The sequence below is a fragment of the Ovis aries genome, chromosome 12, assembly GCF_016772045.2.
Source record: "Ovis aries strain OAR_USU_Benz2616 breed Rambouillet chromosome 12, ARS-UI_Ramb_v3.0, whole genome shotgun sequence".
Lineage (NCBI taxonomy): Eukaryota > Metazoa > Chordata > Mammalia > Artiodactyla > Bovidae > Ovis > Ovis aries.
The window spans coordinates 43,660,508-43,678,906 of record NC_056065.1 but is presented as its reverse complement, the minus strand read 5'-3'; the positions used below and the strand labels follow the sequence as shown (position 1 = coordinate 43,678,906).

The 18,399-nt window shown below is 47.9% G+C and overlaps 1 protein-coding gene across 2 annotated transcripts in view; it reads right to left on the bottom strand.

Annotated features, from left to right (window-relative positions):
* The window catches only part of LOC114108606 (solute carrier family 2, facilitated glucose transporter member 5-like), a 54,921-nt gene that overhangs the window by 1,877 nt on the left and 34,645 nt on the right, over nucleotides 1-18,399 (bottom strand). For both annotated transcript variants that reach the window (XM_027975669.3, XM_027975670.2), the window contains exons 2-8: nucleotides 16,826-16,924; nucleotides 16,034-16,194; nucleotides 9,106-9,230; nucleotides 4,631-4,783; nucleotides 953-1,078; nucleotides 649-836; nucleotides 422-532 (exon numbers count right to left, since the gene is read on the bottom strand). In XM_027975669.3, the coding sequence (XP_027831470.1) occupies nucleotides 422-532; nucleotides 649-836; nucleotides 953-1,078; nucleotides 4,631-4,783; nucleotides 9,106-9,230; nucleotides 16,034-16,194; nucleotides 16,826-16,924 (963 nt within the window). The remainder of the gene's footprint in view (nucleotides 1-421; nucleotides 533-648; nucleotides 837-952; nucleotides 1,079-4,630; nucleotides 4,784-9,105; nucleotides 9,231-16,033; nucleotides 16,195-16,825; nucleotides 16,925-18,399) is intronic.

Below are 18,399 nucleotides of genomic sequence, written 5' to 3'. Positions count from 1 at the left end.
TGAGCACGGCACAATGAGAGCTGGGTGGGCTGTGCACCCACCTTCTCGTGTGTGTGTGTGTGTGTGTGTGTGTGTGTGTGTGTGTGTGTGTGTGTCCTTGAATGGCCAGTCCAGGGGCCCTGTTTATCACACGGCAGCCCTGGCACAGGTAGTGACCCCCAATGTATAAGACTGGAGAAGAGCCACCTCTCACAGGGTAGCTTCCAGCATAGTGGGTGGGGTCTCCATCTTTGGGAGTCATAGGCTGCCCATCAGGAGAGACAGGCTGTCATCTGAGGACAGCCCAGAAGTTAGAGATGAAGGGACCAAGGGGCACATTGCCACCCAGATCTCGGCTCCTTCCTGGGCTGAGACCACCTGCCCCCTCAAGGTGCCCTCCATCCCTGGTGGCAGACGGGGACTTGGCTTCTGGGATACTCACGGCGCAGACGGTTATCAGCACGTTGACAGCACCAGTGCCTGCCGTCACATACTGGACATCGTCCTCTTTCACCCCGGCGCTCAGGTAAATCTGGTCTGCGTAGTAGTAGATCTAGAAGGAAACCGAGGTGAGGCCTGCCAGGCCACCACCTGGACCTCTCGGGGTGTCCCCCGCACCCGCCATTGTCCAGGCCGAGCTCCACCCCCACCCCAACACCTGCTCCCTACCGCATTCACTCCGGAGAGCTGCTGGCCTGCCATCAGGACAATGATGGAGATGACCTGCCACCGCAGGGACCTCATCTTGAACAGCTTCAGCACGGAGATGAAGCCCGCAGCCTTCTCAGCCCTGTCCTCCTCCAGGATCTCCTCTATCTCCGCGTCCACATCGTGCCAGCCACGCAGCCTCCTCAGAGCTGGGGGCAGCGAGCAGAGGGCGAGTCATGGCCTGGACCACGGTGCCCACCCCCATCCCTCCTGAAAAGATGCTGGAACCTCAGTCCCTTGTCCTCGACTCAAGGGAAAGCCTCACCGCGTTTGGCAGCTTCTTCATCTTTCTTCTGAATCAGCAGGTACCTGGGGCTCTCAGGGAAGAAGGGCAGGAAGAGGAGCTGCAGCACGGCGGGGATCCCAGTCAATCCGAGGAGGATGGGCCAGCCTGCAAGGAAACCAGTGTGACCAGAGAGCTGATCCCAGCGCCCCAGACCCGGCCTCGCTCCAGCTTGCCTCTGCCTCCAGCCAGGTGGAGCCCTGTTGGCTGCTCTGGCCTTTTATCCTGATTGGTTATCTTTGGGTCTGGAACACAGGGGATGGGGACAAGATCTTGTCTTTTTCATCCCTGTGTCTGCCAACCCCTAGGATGGTACCTAATGAAGAGTGGCCACTCTAAACAGTTAGAGAACGGATAATGATGAATAACTACTGCCCACCTACCCTGGGGTTGCAATGAGTCAGACACGACCTGAGCAAACGAGCTCAGGTGTGCTCTGTAGTACACCTACCAGCTGAACAAAGTGAAAAATTCAGATGATATCAAGTGCTGGTGAGAATGTGGGCAGGTGGGAAGTCTCCACATGCTGTGTGGACATGTGGCATCTTTAGGAGATGGTCTAGCAGGAGCTAGTGATGCTGGACACCACACAGGCTCTAACCGAGCAGTCGTGCTCAGCAGTGTGCCTGGGCCACCAGGATACCAGAAGGAGAATGGGCCAAGCAGCACTGATTAAGAAGGGAAACTCAGAAACAAGGCAAACCATCATCCATAAATGATGGTTCACTCATCAGGTGGAATTTTATACTGTGCTGAAAATGAAGCAAGTCAGGACAGGAGCCTGTCACACTAATGTGGTGTTTGGTGCAGCGTGGTTCCACACCATGTGGTCCCACTGTATTAAATCCAGCGACAGACATTAGCTCTATCTTCTAAAAAAGTGGTGACACTACAGGGAAGAACAGGGGCACAATGATAAGTGTGGGCACAATGATAAGTGTGGGCACAATGATAAGTGTGGACACAATGATAAGTGTGGGCACAATGATAAGTGTTGGCACAACGGCTCCCTTTAGGGGTGAGAAGGCCGTGATTGAGGGGCACACAGGGAGCCAGTCAGTTCTAGTTCTGGATCCACAAATGAACCATTGTTTATGGGCGATGGTTTGCCTTGTTTCTGGGTTTTCCTTCTATAATCAGTGCTGCTTGGCCCATTCTCCTTCTGGTATCCTGGTGGCCCCAGCACACTCCTGAGCACGACTGCTGGGTTAGAGCCTGTGTGGTGTCCAGCATCACTAGCTCCTGCTAGACCACCAATAAAAATGGTTAAATAGGGCATCCCTGGTGGCTCAAGATGGTAAAACGTCTGCCTGCAATGCGGGAGACACGGGTTCGATCCCTGGGTCGGGAAGATCCCCTAGAGAAGGAAATGGCACCCCACTCCAGTATTCTTGCCTGGAGAATCCCATGGACTGAGGAGCCTGGTGGGCTACAGTCCACGGGGTCGCAAAGAGTTGGATACGACTGAGCGACTTCACTTTCAGGGCTTCCCTGATGGCTTAGTGGAGGAGAGTCTGCCTGCCAATGCAGGAGATACGGGCTCCCTCCCTGGACGGGAGGATTCCACATGCGGTGCAGCAACTAAGACCATGGGTCACAACTGCTGAGCCTGTGCCCTAGAGCCCAGGAGCTGCAACTACTGAAGCCCATGCACCCTACAGCCCGTGCTCCGCAATGAGAAGCCAGTACATCGCAACAAGAGAGGAATCTCTGCTCACTGCAACTAGAGAAAAGCCCGGGCTGCAACGAAGACCCAGCACAGCTAAAAATAAATATATAAATAAAACTATTTAAAGTAACTGAATGAGTGGTTCAGGCTCCTTCTAGGAGCTGTGAATGCCTGACTCACTCCCTCTTCTCCTAGGATTTGCAGAAAGTGATAAGCTTGGACATCTGTGTGCCAGGCACTATTATGATTACTTTTCACCTGTAGCCCACTCCCTGTCACAGCAACCTCAGATGGCAGGTACCAGAGTCAACCTCATTTTACATCTGCCAACACTGAGGCATGGAGGGTGCAGCTCCCTCACCCCAAGATGAGTTATTTGGGAGAAAAGCTGAGATAGGAACTCAGGCATGTTGAAACCCGAACCACCATCCTCCCAAGCTCCTCCCACCTCTTGGCTCCAAATCCAGGGCCTAGCTGATCTGAGTTCCGCTTCCATCACCCTTGCATAGATTACAGCAAGCGTGGAACTGCCTGCCATTCGGGCTGCTGTCTGCCCTCTGGCCCCCCTCCCAACCACTACGTGAAATTCTTCTCACCAGGTCTCAGTGTCCCTGCCACATCCAGACACCTGGTTCTGATCTTGACCTACCCCGGACTTCATTGCAGCCTTTGTGCTATGGCTGCTCACCTCCTATGCCCCTCGCTTCCATAAACTCTGACACTCTTCTCTTCTGGCCTTCCTGCCTTTCTTCCTTCTTCAGTGAGCACCTATTATGTGCCATGAATTGTGCTGGAGATTCTAAGATGAGTCAGGCCAAGCCCTGCCCTCCATGCTCTGCCTGGGGGAGGTTGCAATGGCTGAATAGTCACAGTGAAGGATGGAGGGACAAAGTGAGAGGTCACCAGGATATCTGCAGCTCCCTGGTCGCACAAAGAACTTCACACTCCTGGCCTCTCTGCTCACACTGGAATGCTGGTCCTACTTCTCCCAGCCCAGACCCTCTCTGAGCCCCTCTCCCTGGGTGGACCTATGGCTCTTTCCCCACATATCACAGAGTACTTGAAAGGTGCCAGGGTTTTCTGGGCCCTGCTGGCTGGTTATGCGCCATCACTGGGAGACAGGAACCTAGCTGCTTCACTCCTGGTCCCAGATCCTTACAAGGGTGATTGTAAGGTGGAAGAGAGGATAGTTAAAACTCCGACCCAGGCCTGCACTGTCTGCATTTGTGTCCTAACGACACCTTGGATATGTGATACAATCTTTCCCGGCCTCAGGGTCTACAGCTGTAAAATGGGTACAGTAACAGTACATGCTCATAGGTTGTTTGGAAGATTAAATGAATTAATATAAAAGGCTTTGTGTCTGGCCCATGACTAGTACTTTATATGTTTTGATTGGTGCTTTATTAGTGGTGATTTCCCTTCAGAGTTTTGAGACCTAAGACAAAGAAAAGGGAAGTCATGCAAACACAGTGACAGTTATGAGTTACTGTGCACCTACTATGTGCCAGGCGCCAGGATCGTGGGGCAAGGGGTGTGGCTCTGGAGTCCAGGTCTGGGGTGGATGCTGGCCCTGAGACTCACCACCACCTCCACGGGGGCTGGGTCTTGTGACCCTCTTTCCTGGTCTGCAGTGGGATGACCACAAGTCCCTGGGCAGCTGAGTTGCCAGGAGGCCCCAGTGCAGGGGTGCTGGAAGCCTTAGACATAGAGTCTGGCACCCTGGCTGCCTTCATTACTGGGCCCCGGGTCTAGCAGCCACTCAGACAGCAGCTCAGCCTGCTCCCTCAAAGCCCTCTCCTATGTGTCCCAAGAGGGGCCAGAGAACATCGTTCTATGTGTCCCCACCAACCTGTTCAGGCCTGCTCAGCACAACCACCACCTCCGCACTGTGGGCTCAGGGCTCTGCAGTGCTGAGCCCTGCCTCATGGTTTACAGAAAAGACCAGCTCATAGGAGCGGCCTAATGGTCTGGAGGCATCCCGAACTCACCTTCTTCGTTTGCCAGGAGACTCCGAAGACCAAAGATCTGGGCCACAAGGATTCCGATGGTGATAAAGAGCTGGGGCACCACCCCCAGGGCACCCCTCCAGTTCTTAGGGGCCAGCTCCCCTAAGTACATGGGGACAACATTGGAAGACAGACCTGGGAGAGGGGGTGGAAGTAAAGACACGATCTGGAAACAGTGGTCTGGCAGAGACAAGCTGTGTCTTCAAATACATTTATTTTCCTTGGCAATCACATCGTCGTCGTGCTCAGTCGCTAAGTCACGTCCGACTCTTTGCAACCCCAAGGACTGTAGCCGGCCAAGCATCTCTGTCCATGAGATTTTCAAGAATACTGGAGTGGGTTGCCATTTCCTCCTCCAGGGGACCTTCCCCACCCAGGGATCAAACCCATGTCTCCTACATTGCAGGTGGATTCTTTACCACTGTGCCACCTGGGAAGCCCTTAGCAATCATAATAGTTGGGCTGAAACTTTCTCAAAATTACAAGAGTAAGCAAACATCACCTTTTGCAATTCTTAGTCCTTTAGACATTAAGAGAAAATGGCCTGATAGAAGAAGTTCAGTGTTGTAGCTTCCAGACTGGTGTCACCTGGGGACACAGGCCAGCAGGACCTCAGGAATTCCCTCCCTACTAGTGTGGTTTCGGAGAGGAAAAGCCCAGGTGTGTTCTGGACAATCTCTCCTCTCTTGCTCCTTGTGAGGGAAAACCTGTTAACAAAAGGCCTGCCCGCCAGCTTGACTTTCTTATTTATACAATAAGCTGATGCACAGACATTGAAGTACAAGCTTTATTTTTCAATAAGAGCTGATAGTGGTAAAGAATCTTCCTGTCAATGCAGGAGACCTAGGTTTGATCCCTGGGTTGGGAAGATCCCCTGGAGAAGGGAATAGCAAACCACTCCATGGGGTCGCAAAGAGTCAGACACAACTGAGCATAATACGCCATTAGGCATTACCAAAAAAAAAAAAACAAAAAAAAAAACCACTTCAATATTTATTGCGGACCAGTATTTATTGCGGCTTTCTTGGTGGTTCAACGTAAAGAATCCTGAGCCTGGTGGGCTACAGTCCATGGGGTTGCAAAGAGTCGGACCCGAGAGTGACTAATACTCAATACCAACTGTATCCTGGGATTTGTGTAAGGTCTGAACTGTTTCTGAATCCTCAGTATTTGAACTTGTCAGTTTTCCTGTCTTACTACAGTCTGATCCCCTTATGAATAGCTGGAATTTAATTTTATAGACTCCAAAGTATTTTCACATGTATTATCTCATTTAATTCTCAGAGAAGCCCGATGAGAGGTTGAGGATCTGGGAAGGTCAGATGGGTTGTTGTTCAGTCACTAAGTCATGTCTGACTCCTGCAGCACTCCAGGCTTCCTTGTCCTTCACTGTCTCCCAGAGTCTACTCAAGCTCATGTCCATTGAGTCGGCGATGCCATCCAACCATCTCATCCTCTGCTGCCCTCTTCTCCTCCTGCCCTCAATCTTTCCCAGCACCTGGGTCTTTTCCAAAGAATCAGCTCTTCACATCAGGAGGCCAAAGTATTGGAGCTTCAGCTTGAGCATCAGTCCTTCCAATGATTATTCAAGGTTGATTTCCTTTAGGATTGACTGGTTTGAGCTCCTTGATGGGTTGTCACTGTTCCAAACACCGTACACAGAGCCAGAGGCAAGATGATGCTCAGCAAGACGTGGGGTCTGAGAGGGAGGCTCTGACCACAGGGAGACCAAGGGAAAACGTGTGGGGTGAGGGGAGGCTGGAGCTGCTGGTGACAGGAGGGTGTCTGACAGCCCTGAGATAGGACACTGATGGCCAAGTTTTCAAGCTCTGCATTCTGCCCAAGGACATCTCTGCTCAGTATTTTAAAAAGGACATCATCTTTCATTAATTAATATCAATTCTTTCTGATTTTCAGAGCAAAGAGGGACAGTCTTTAGAGCAGCTCTTAGATGTCTTGTGGGTGGGTGGGGAGGGACTCTGCAGGCCCAGTGCCCAAAGGGCTGTGGAGCAACTGAGGCCCTGGAAGTGCCCACTCATCATTCAGGCCCTAGTGACCGCATCTTGAGGCCAAGTGCTTCACAGCTTAATAAGAGCAACACTGGAGAGACAAACACTGGAGGCTGTAAAGAGATCAGGTTCCCCAAATGCTGGTAGAGAAGTGACTTTCAAAGTTTAAATTCCATTAGTGAAAGTGTTTTTATCAAAGACCTTGACTAACAGCAAACCAGCTAACTGAGCATCTGGGGGTCTGAGCTGCACTCACCCTGTACCCCTTGGTTAGAGTGGCCACTTACTTCATTTATAGGAGTGTCAAAGTACCACAGAGTTTGATGACACCCTTTCTGGACTTTTCAGGAAAAACATGAAGAAATGAATGGCAAATGGATTAGGCTTCCACTAGAGTTCTCCAAGTATGACCTAAGGACACAGGGGTTCCTGACACCTGGGGTTCTGTGAGATCAAAACTATCTTCAGAACCATCCTAAGATATTAGTTGTCCTTTTTATTCTCCTTCTCTGATGAGTTTTTCAGCAATCCCACACCTGCTGACATCACACCAAGAGAACACAAAAGTAGGTTTGAGACTGGCTATCTTCTATTTAGCCAGACATTTAAGAGATTTGCGAAAATGTAAAGCAATACCACTAAATTTTTTTGGTCTTAGAATTATTTTCATAAAGACATGTAATGGGCTTATTATTGCTATTTTAAAATGAATTAATTTAAATTCTTAGTTGCAATTTCTAATGTGGTAAATATTGATCAAAATAACACATGTGAGCCAAAACTCCTTAGAATCCTCAATAATTTTATGAGTGTAGAGAGATGCTGAGGCCAAAACGTTTCAGAACTGCCAACTTGAAGTCACACTCATTTAAAAGCAAAGGTTGGTTGGGAACTCCCTGGTGGTCCAGTGGCTAGGACTCTGGGCTTTCACCACCAAGGGCCAGGGTTCAATCGCTGGTTTGGGAAACTAGCTCTCATATGTCATGTAGTGGCAGCCAAAAAAAAAAAAAAAGCAAAGGTTGAAATATCAAACTGATTTGTAGAGCCTAATTTTTTTGGAATCAACTCTGAATTGTTGGCTGTAAATAGTAATGTTAACAGCACTTACCCATTGCCAACGACTTCTAGGAATCATCTGTGTTTCATAAAGCTGAGCCCGGCTGCAGGAAAAACCCACAGGAGCGTGGCTGGGTGCCTTGCGGCTCCCGCCCAGACGGCAGATAAGTGTCCAGGCACTCTCAGGCATAGCCAGAATGAGGGCAGTTTGCCAGTGGACCCATTACCCCTTCTTTGAAGTGACTTCTTCTCTTTTGGGAACCTTGTTTTCCTCTTTATTCCCCCAGGTCTGCAATCCCTTTCCACTTCCTTCAATACTAGGCTCCTCCTCATCTTCTCTATTGTCAGTAACTCCAGGGAAGGGGTTTGCTAATGCCCAGGCAATTTATCGCTTCATCCCAATCCCCGTGTTTGGAAGGAGAATGAGTCACTTGATGATGCCAGAACCTGGGGTTGGGGGGAAAGGGCAGTGAGTGAGTGCCCAGAGGGCAGCATTTCCAGGGGTACCCACCTGTTGAGAGTCCTTTGGACAGCACGGAGATCAGAAAAGGAAATCAACCCTGAATATTCATTGGAAGGACTGACACTGAAGCTCCAATACTCAAAGTATTGGCCAAGCCACCTGATGTGAAGAGCCAACTCATTGGAAAAGACCATGATGCTGGGAAAGATTGAGGGCAGGAGAAGGTGGGGCATACAGGATGAGATGATTGGATGGTATCACTGACTCAACGGACATGAGTTTGAGCAAGCTCCCGGACTTGGTGATGGACAAGGAAGCCTGGAGTGCTGCAGTTCATGGGGTCGCAAAAAGTTGCACATGACTTAACAACTGAACAACCACCACCACCCTTGGGTCCCCATCCTGCAATGTATGGCTCTGAGAGTGGGCAGCTCTCTCCCTTTGACGACCCTTGCCCTTCTGCTTACAGAAGATGACAATGTGAAGGGAGGCCATGGCACGGCCAAAACCATGTGTCTTCAGTCTGAGGCATCGTGGATGAGGGACTTTCCTATAACCAGGGCAGCCTGGCCTGGGCAGAATGACTCTGAAGCACTTACAGTCATCAACTCTTTTCTGATAGAGGGATTCTACATTAGATTGTTTCTCAAGTTTTTTGACCAGAACCCATAGGGCACAATATAGAAATACATGTTATGTCCAACTTGGTTCTCACATATGTATAAAGAATTGAAACAAAGTTTCAAAAGACAGTCCTTACCTTTCCTGCATGTAACACACATCCCCATAACACAGGGGCTTATGAGTCTATCCACAGCAGAGGTGCAGGAATAGCTTGAACCTACATGCTTTGGAGACCCCAGGTAGGTTCAGGTCCCAGAGGTCTGTTCTCCCTCCCCTTGACTATCCCAAGTCACAGAGTGGTTTACCTGCACATATTCCCACCAAGACCCTGGCCACAATGATCATCTCAAATGACTTGGCGAGGTCACTGAATCCCATTAAGAGCGCAGGCACGATGGAGAAGATGTTGTTGAACAGCAAGGTTCCTTTTCTGCAGAGGACAAAATACCAATTAGTTTGGTTTTAGGTTTCACTCACTCCTTTGACAAGTGTTTGCTGGGCCTCTACTCCATTACAGCAGTTGCTGTTGTGTTACACGCTTTGTTGTTGACCTAAGACAGATACAGGTCAAGTGGATGGCCTGATTCTCAGTGGGAGGAAATGTAAATGACTCCCAGGGGGAGGACATCAGTGGCGCACACAGGGAAAGACTTAAATATTACAATACAGTAAAGGGGGAAAGGTGGAAGTACTGACATATTTCCTCTTCTTGGGCTCTAAAATCATTGCAGATGCCGACTGCAGCTGTGAAATCAGAAGACTATTGCTTCTCGGCAGGAAAGCTATGACAAACCTAGACAACGTGTTGAAAAACAGACATTACTCTGCTGACAATGGTCCATATAGCCAAGGCTATGGTCTTCTCAGCAGTCATGTTTGATTGTGACAGCTGGACCATAAAGAAGGCAGAACACCAAAGAATTGATGCCTTCAAACTGTGGTGCTGGAGAAGATTCCTGAAAGCCCCTTGGACAGCAAGGAGAGTAAACCAGTCAATCTTAAGAGAAATCAACCCCAAATACTTGTTGGAAGGACTGATGCTGAAGCTGAAGTCCGGTATCTGTCATCTGATGAGAATAGCTGACTCATTGGAAAAGTAACTGATGCTGCTAAAGATTGAGGGCAGAAGGAAAAGAGGGCATCAGAGGATGAGATGGCTGGACGGCATCACTGATGCAATGAACATGAACTTGGGCAAACTCTGGGAGATGGTAGGGGACAGGGAGGCCTGGTGTGCTGCAGTCCATGGGGTCACAAAGAGTCAGACACGACCGGGTGACTGAACAACAACAACAAAGGGGTTTGAAACCATAAACTACTGAGCTTTTAGTGTAATCCTGAAATCCAAACTGGATAAGGACTTGAGAGGAAAAGTTTAGGCCAACCTCACTTATCAACACGGATGTGAAAATCCTAAGTGAATTATTAGCTGATCAAATTCAACAGTACAGATAAGAATCTTTCAGGACTTCCTTGTTGGCGCAGTGGATAAGAGCCTGCCTGCTAATGCAGGGGACTTGATCCTTGGTCCAGACACACTCCAATGCTGAGGTGCAGCTAAGCCCATGTGCCACAACTACTGAGCCTGCATGCTGCAGCTACTGAAGCCCAAGTGCCTAGAGCCCAGGCTCTGCAACAAGAGAAACCACCACAATGAGAAACTCTCACACCACAGTGAAGAACAGTGCCTGCTCACCGCAACTAGAGAAAGCCTAGGCAAAAACAACAAAGACAACCAATACAAGGAATATTTTCCCTGGTGGCTCAGCTGGTAAAGAATCTGCCTGCAATGCAGGAGGCCTTGGTTCAATCCCTGGGTTGGGAAGATCCCCTGGAGAAGGGAATGGTTATCCACTCCAGTATTCTGGCCTGGAGAATTCCATGGACTGTATAGTCCATGGGGTCGCAAAGAGTCAAGACACAACAGAGCGACTTTCATTTCCCCTTTTCAAGGTTAAAAACACCATATCTGGGTGGGGAAGATCCCCTGGAGAAGGCAGTGGCACCCCACTCCAGTATTCTTGCCTGGAGAATTCCATGAACAGAAGAGCCTGGTGGGTTACAGTCCATGGGGTCTTATAGAGCTGGACAGGACTGAGTGATCAACACCTTCACTTACATAAAAATGAGGGAACTTATGTGTGCTGATAAAGGGTATCCCCTAAAAGAGTGAGTGAGTGAAAGGTGCTCTCTCGTGTCCGACTCTTTTCGACCCCATGGACTTTATAGTCCATGGAATCTCCAGGCCAGAATATTGGAGTGGGTAGCCTATCTCTTCTCCAGTGGATCTTCCTGACCCAGGAATCAAACCAGGGTCTCCTGCATTGCAGGCGGATTCTTTATCAACTGAGCTATGAGGGAAGCCCATCCCTTAAAAAGAAGAAGAAAACAAACCCAACTTAGTGAAACTTACAAAGCATTCCCATTTAAGTCAAGATTGGACATGGACTTGGGCCCTGGAGAGCCAACAGCAAAGTGAAAGCTTCTCTTGGGCGTCCCCTTGCATCAGGATTCCAGGAGTCCCCCAGCCACCACTCCCATTACCCCCCGGGAAGGAGCAGTACTATTACCGGACACACAAAACGATCCACCACATCCCACACAGACAGTACAGCTTCAGACAACAGGATTAGATAGAAGTTACAAAATATGTATTAAGTGAGTTGTGTCATAGGGCATACATGTACACCTATGGCTGATTCTTGTTGAGGTTTGACAGAAAACAACAAGATTCTCTAAAGCAATTATCCTTCAATTAAACATAAATTAATTGAAAAAATAAGGAGTCAAAGCATAGTATACAAAGAACAAGAAAGTATATAAAACAAAACTATTCAAAATAATAGCAAAAAAAAGACAGATCTTAAAAACAAACGAATACAAATTATAGAAATGAAAAATATAGTCATTGAAACAAAAATGCAGAAGATGAACTGCAGCAGAGGAGAGAATTAATGAATAGAAAGGCAAATCTGGGGAATTACATAGAAAGCAAGAGAGAGAGAGAGAGGAGGAGGAGGAAGAGGAGGGAAGTATGACAGATTAAGGTAGGAAGGATTATAATATCGTTGGGCTTCCCTGGTGGCTCAAACAGTAAAGAATTCACCTGCCATGCAGGAGACCTAGGTTCGATCCATGGTTCGGGAAGATACCCTGCAGAAGGGAATGGCTATCCACTCCGGTCTTCTTGCCTGGAGATTTCCACAGACAGAGGAGTCTGGCAGGCTACAGTCCATGGGGTCACAAAGAGTTGGACATGACTGAGCAACTAACACTTTCACTTTCATAATATCATTAGTCACAGTAGCCAGAGAGTGGAAGCAACCCAGACATCCACCAATGAATGAAAGAATAAACTAAATGTGGTATGTTCATACAACAGAGTATTATTCAGCCTTAAAATGAAAGAAATCCCAACATGTGCTACAATAATATTGTACTTTGAGGGCATCAGGCTATAGCGAGATGACCCAGTCACACAAGGACAAGTCTTACATGATTCCATTCATATGAGGTCCCTAGAGTAGTCAAATGCACAAAGACAGAAAATCCATTGGTGACTTAGGGGAAGAGAAGAAAGGGGAGTTATTGTTTAATGGGTACATGGTGTCCATTTTTGCAAGATGAGAAGTTATAGCGATGGATGGTAGTCATGGTTACACAACGATGTGAATGCACTTAATGCTGATAACCTACACAATTAAAATTTGATTAAAATGTTATACATGCATTTTACCACATTTTTTTTCCCCTGCAGGATCTTAGTTTCCTGACCAACGATCAAACCCAGACCCCAGCAGTGAAAATGCCCACTCCTAACCACTGAACCACTGAGAGTTCCCACCATAACTTTTTAAATTTTTTAAAGAAGTCAAAAAGGCAACAACAACAACAAAGACACTGAGGAGTTTCCTGAAGAAAGAATATAGAAAATGGAGGAGAAAAAATATTCACAGAAATGATGGCTGAAAACTTTTCAGAGCAGAAGACATGAAACCTCAGACAAGCAACTAGAGTAACTTCTGGGATAAATAAATTAGCCATAGATTGCTCGTGAAAGAGAAGATTCAATAGTGTAAGGATGTCAGTTTTTCTCCAGTTAAATGATAAATCCAAAGTAATTCCAAGTAGAATCCTTTTTCAGGGATTTTGATCAACTGATGTTAAAATTAATACAGAAGAGGAAAGGAATATGAATAACATATTTTTGAAAGCAATTGATTTTTTTACATGAAAAAAACAAAACTGGCTTTCCCTCACCACTCACCCAGTAAATACAAAATTCCAGATCTATATGGGAAAGACAAAGTTGTAAAATTATTTTTTAAATTATTGAAGACTATCCGTATGACATCTGGTGTGTGCATGTGTGCTAAGTTGCTTCAGTGTGTCCAACTCTTTCCAACCCTATGGACAGTAGCCCACCAGGCTCCTCTGTCCATGGGAGTTGCCATGCCCTCCTAGATATCTGGTAGGAAAGACTATTTAAGACACAAAAAGCAAAAATCATGAATGAGTTAAATGTGACTACTTGAACATTTAAAGATTTTGAATTTTTACTATATGGGGACTTCCCTGGTGGTCCAGTGGCTAAGGCTCCAAGCTAGCAATGAAGGGGCCCAGGTTCGACCCCTGGTCAGGGAACTAGATCCCATATGCTGCAACTAAAGATCCTGCATGCCACAACGGAAACCAAAGATCCCCCAAGCTGCAACCAAGACCCAGAACAGGCAAACGAATAAGTTAATTCATTAAACACATAACAAAAGTAAGCTTAAAAAATACTATATGCACAATTAAAAATAGAGCAACAGATTGAGAAGATATCTGTGCCTAAAATAACAGAGTCCAGTGTGGGCATTACTTACACATGCTTAGAGGTGCAATTTCCTCCCAGCTGTGTAATTCTGGGTAAGTTACAGCACCCCTCTTTGCCTGTTTTTCCCAAGTGTGAAAAGAGAAAGGGGCTTTTCTAAGAACTGGTGGATTTAATATCTCCTAAGCCAAAGAACTGATACTCTTGAGAGTATTTGGAGAAGACTCTTTGAAAGTCCCTTGGACTGCAAGGAGATCAAACCAGTCAATTCTAAAGGAAATCAGTCCTGAATATTCATTGGAAGGACTGATGCTGAAGCTGAAGCTCCAATACTTTGACCAACTGATGTGAAGTGCTGACTCATTGGAAAAGACCCTGTTGCTGGGAAGGCAGGAGAAGGGGCAGACAGAGGATGAGATGGTTGGATGGCATCACCGACTCTATGGACTTGAGTTTGGGTAAAGTCTTGGAGTTAGTTATGGACAGGGAAGCCTGGCATGCAGCAGCCCATGGGATTGCAGAGTTGGATATGACTGAGCGACTGAACTGAAGTGAATTGAATATCCCCTAAAAGCACTTAGGATAGAGCCTTGCACAGACGAACAAATCAATAAATTGTTAGCTTGCTACTGATATTTAAGGAATGCTGACAAATCTTTAAGAAAACCACAAACAACTGAACAGTATTTATCACCTCTTCAGTTGGACTTGTAACTGTCAGCTCCATCTGCACACCAGACCGCTAGTCCTTCACTCAGGAGAAGCACCCTGCAGACCTGTGACCTGATTGATGTCCTGCCCCCTGGTGGTCCACAAGGAGAACTGTGCATCCAACACCAGACTGAGAAAGACTTCAGGTCTTAGATCCCAATTCACAGCTTGTATGTGTCTATTCTCAGATTCTACTATTCATGTGTGTGTTTTTAATATTTATATTTATATATAACTTGACTTATTTGTTTATTTTTGGCTGTGCTGAGTCTTCCTTGCTGCGAGCGTTTTTCTCTAGTTGCAGTGAGGGGACTACTCTCTAGTTGTGGCTTCTCATTGCAGAGGCTCCTCTTGTTGGGGAGCACAGGCTCTAGGGCGCGTGGGTTCAGTAGTTGTGGCTCCCAAGCTATAGGGCACAGGCTCAATAGTTGTGTCACATGGGCTTAGCTGTTCCTCAGCCTATGGGATCTTCTCAGTTCAGGGGTTGAACCTGTGTCTCCTGAGTTGGCAGGCAGATTCTTTACCTCTGAGCCACCGGGGAAGTCCTTCGATTCTTTTTGAAAAAGGCTGGGGAAGGAATCAAGTTGTAAAGTCGAGCCTTGACTCTTGAGCTCACTAGATCTGTGGCTGAGAATGGAGCCCTGACCTCAACCTGCCTCTGTGTGCCCATCCTCAAAGGGAGGAGGTTGGAGGGGAGGAACTCTTAAAAATATTATTCATAACAAGGCTGCTATCTCACGCCTGTGGATTTTTACCCAGGGAGTGGGGGAATCAAATACAGAATCTCTCATGTGTCTAGAGTTAGAGGCAAGATTTAAGCTATGCTCTTAGCATTCATGACCCTCACAATGAGGGTCACCCTGGGACCACATGGTTTCACCCGGAAGGGCTCAACATTGATCTCAGCCATTGCAGAGTTTTGCAGGAATTTAACTTGGGATACATTTTGCATATTACTGGACCCCCATGTAAAAGAACAGAGCAGGTTAGCTTATGTTCACTTAGGAGGCCGAGTTTAGGAGCATTAGGCCCCATGTCTTGGCCATGCTGTCCTACCCTTGACTCTTCCAAAGGCCAGAAAGAAGTTGTGGTAAGATTTCAAGACAAGAGAAGGCAAGAGTGGGAGTGAGTCCTGATCTCTGAAGCACACTCTGTTCTGTCCAAGCCCACCCCAAAGCCCAGAGAACTGTCACCCTCATCCACCTCCACCCTTGAGACCTTCATTGCCTAAGTCCCCAGACACTTGGTCAAGGTCTTCTTCTTAACTCCATTAAGAAACAAAAATCATCACAGTGGTCATTACTTAATTTTACAATAATGATTTCTGCTTTAAGCTTGGCTTTAAAAAAATTTTTTTCTTTTTTTGAAACCTTTACTTTTATATTGGAGTATAGCCGATCAACAATGTTGTGACAGTTTCAGGTGGACAGCAAAGAGACTGAGCCGTACATATCCACGTGTCCATTCTCTCCCAAACTCCCCTCCTATCCAGGCTGCCATGCTATGTGGCAGAGCAAAGCTCGCTGTGCCCAACAGTGTGCCCAGTTTAAATACCACAGTGTGTACATATCCATCCCAGACTCCCTAACTATCCCTGGCCTGGATCCTTTCCCCCTAGGAGCCATAAGTTTATTAGTCTGTGAGACTTTTTTTTTTGGCCTGGGTTTTAAACTCTGATGGAGTCTGTGAGTCTCACTGCCTCTTACCTGCCTAGGTTATTCACCAAGCGGCCGACCATGAGAGAGCCGAGGAAGCCTCCGAAGGGAAACATGGACACAGTAACCGACCACAGCAAGGTCAAGTAGAACTCGTTCATGTATTCACCGACTCTGTCATAGTAGGTATAGTTGTAGAAGTCTTTCATGAACTGGAGAGCAGAGCAAAGCAGAACACCAGAATCATTCGAGCTGGTTTGCAGAAAGAACAATGGAAGCTGTCGGGCCACCCGATGGGATGAGCTGGGCATGCGGACATCAACACGATGAAGTGGAGGAGAGGGAGTGAGGATTAAAAGCAATTAGCAGGGGGCACCCACGGGCCGGGGGCAGGAGGCTGCGAGGCCTCTGATAGGCAAAGCACTCAGGATGTTTCTAACCCCAGAAAGGAATGACTCCAGCGTTCCAATCACAGAATCAATGTCGGATGATCCCTTCCCCATCCAGCCCCTGCTGTGGATTACCTGTCTGCAGAAGATCAGAGCCCTCTCAAACCTCCCCCGACCCACCCCTGAGGCCGGCCTGCCTTGTGTCCAGCCAGGCCTGGCTCTCCACAAGAATCTGAGGCCCGGAGACCTGGTGCAGCCCCACGGCCCTCTGCCTGCAGGTTCCTTGAGTCTGTGCTGCTGTCTCCTGGGTGTGACCCCTCCCTTCACTCGAGGCCCCACCGTGTGCCCTCAGCATGTGTGCAGCCCTACCCAAGCAGCCACCCAGGCACCAGCTGCTCCAAACCCGCCTCTCTGCTCCCTGGGGGGCTGCACCTTGCCCACCACAGCGACCTACCTCAGAAGGAGAGTTAATAGTAGCTACGTTGTACCCATACTGGAAGGACGACCCAAAGGCAGCTATCAGTGTCGCCAGAACAATCACGGGTGTCAGCCTCTGCGGGAGACAAGATCACAGCTTCAGGTCAGGAAGCAGCCCGGGCTTCCAGGGAACTCAGGACTTACTCAGAGTCTTGTAGAAAGATGGACGTAATGGGACTTGAAGACCCATAGTCTTTCAACCACTCCATGTCTGGAACCCTACCCTCCACTCACCTGGGTAGAGCAGGTTTCCTTAACAGTAGCGCTTAGGCTTGGACAATCCTGTGTTGTCCTGGGCTGTCCTATGTGCACGGTAGGGACAGCCCTCCCCCATCTGTGACAACCTAAAAGTCTCCAGATGTAGCTAAATGTCCCTAGAGCAGGTGGGGACTCACCGCTGGTTGAGAATCACTGGGTCAGAACAAAACTGAAGGGTCACCTGTTCCAGCACTCCATCCAATGTCTGAGTTGCTTCTGTGACATTTCTGCTGTGGAGCTGCCTTGGCCTCCTGCAGCAAATGCACTCAAGTACTGCCTCCAATAGTGCTTGTGTGTTTAGTAGCTCAGGCGTGTGTTTGTGTTTAGTCGCTTGGTCATGTCCGACTCTTTGCCATCCCAAGGACTGCAGCCTGCCAGTCTCCTCTGTCCATGAGATTCTCCAGGCAAGAATACTGAAAGGGGTTGCCATTTCCTCTTCTAGGAGATCCTCCTGACTCCGGGACTGAGCCCACATCTCTTATGTCTCCTGCACTGGCAGGTGGTTTCTTTACCACTACGCCACCTGGGCTTCCCTGATGGCTCAGGGAGTTAAGAATTCACTTAACTCAGGAGATGCAAGAGATGTGGGTTTGATCCTTGGCTCAGGAAGATCCCCTGGAGGAGGAAATGACAACCCGCTCCAGTATTCTTGTCTGAAAAATCCCAAGGACAGAGGAGCCTGGTGGGCTGTAGTCTAAAGGGTTGCCTCCGACACAAACTCCCTTAAAAATCAGAGAGAAAAAAATGTGACAATTTTTAATTATTTAGGGTCACTGATTCATTTCCTTTAACCTTTAGACTTTGCTATAAGAAGCAGAAAGCACAGTGAAAAAAATTTAAATATAGATTTCGGGGGACTCTTTAAACACACACATTCCGTGATATCCCCTTTAACCCTTGGGAAACTGAACATGCATTAAGTGGAAGGACCTTTGCTGTTAGAATCTATGGATCTCGGTTTGAATTTGCTCACTGCTACTTTCTGGCTTAATTTCTTTGATCTTCAATTTCCTCATCTTTAGCATTAGGATAATGACAACCCTTGGAGTTATTGCGAGGATTAATTTTATGGAAGCGTCTAGTCCTGAAGGTGAATCCACTGACTGGGGGTGAGTCTGGGCGTGGCTCTCAGAACCCACTGTTGATGCACTTCATCCTGCGTTCCTACTGAGGTCCCTGGCACATGGGACTCAGTACCTCCTGTGCTGAGCTGAGGTCCTCACATCTCCTTGAACAACATCCCTGCTGATCTAAGGAGGACCTCTTGAGAGAGCAAGTAGGAACAGGACAGGC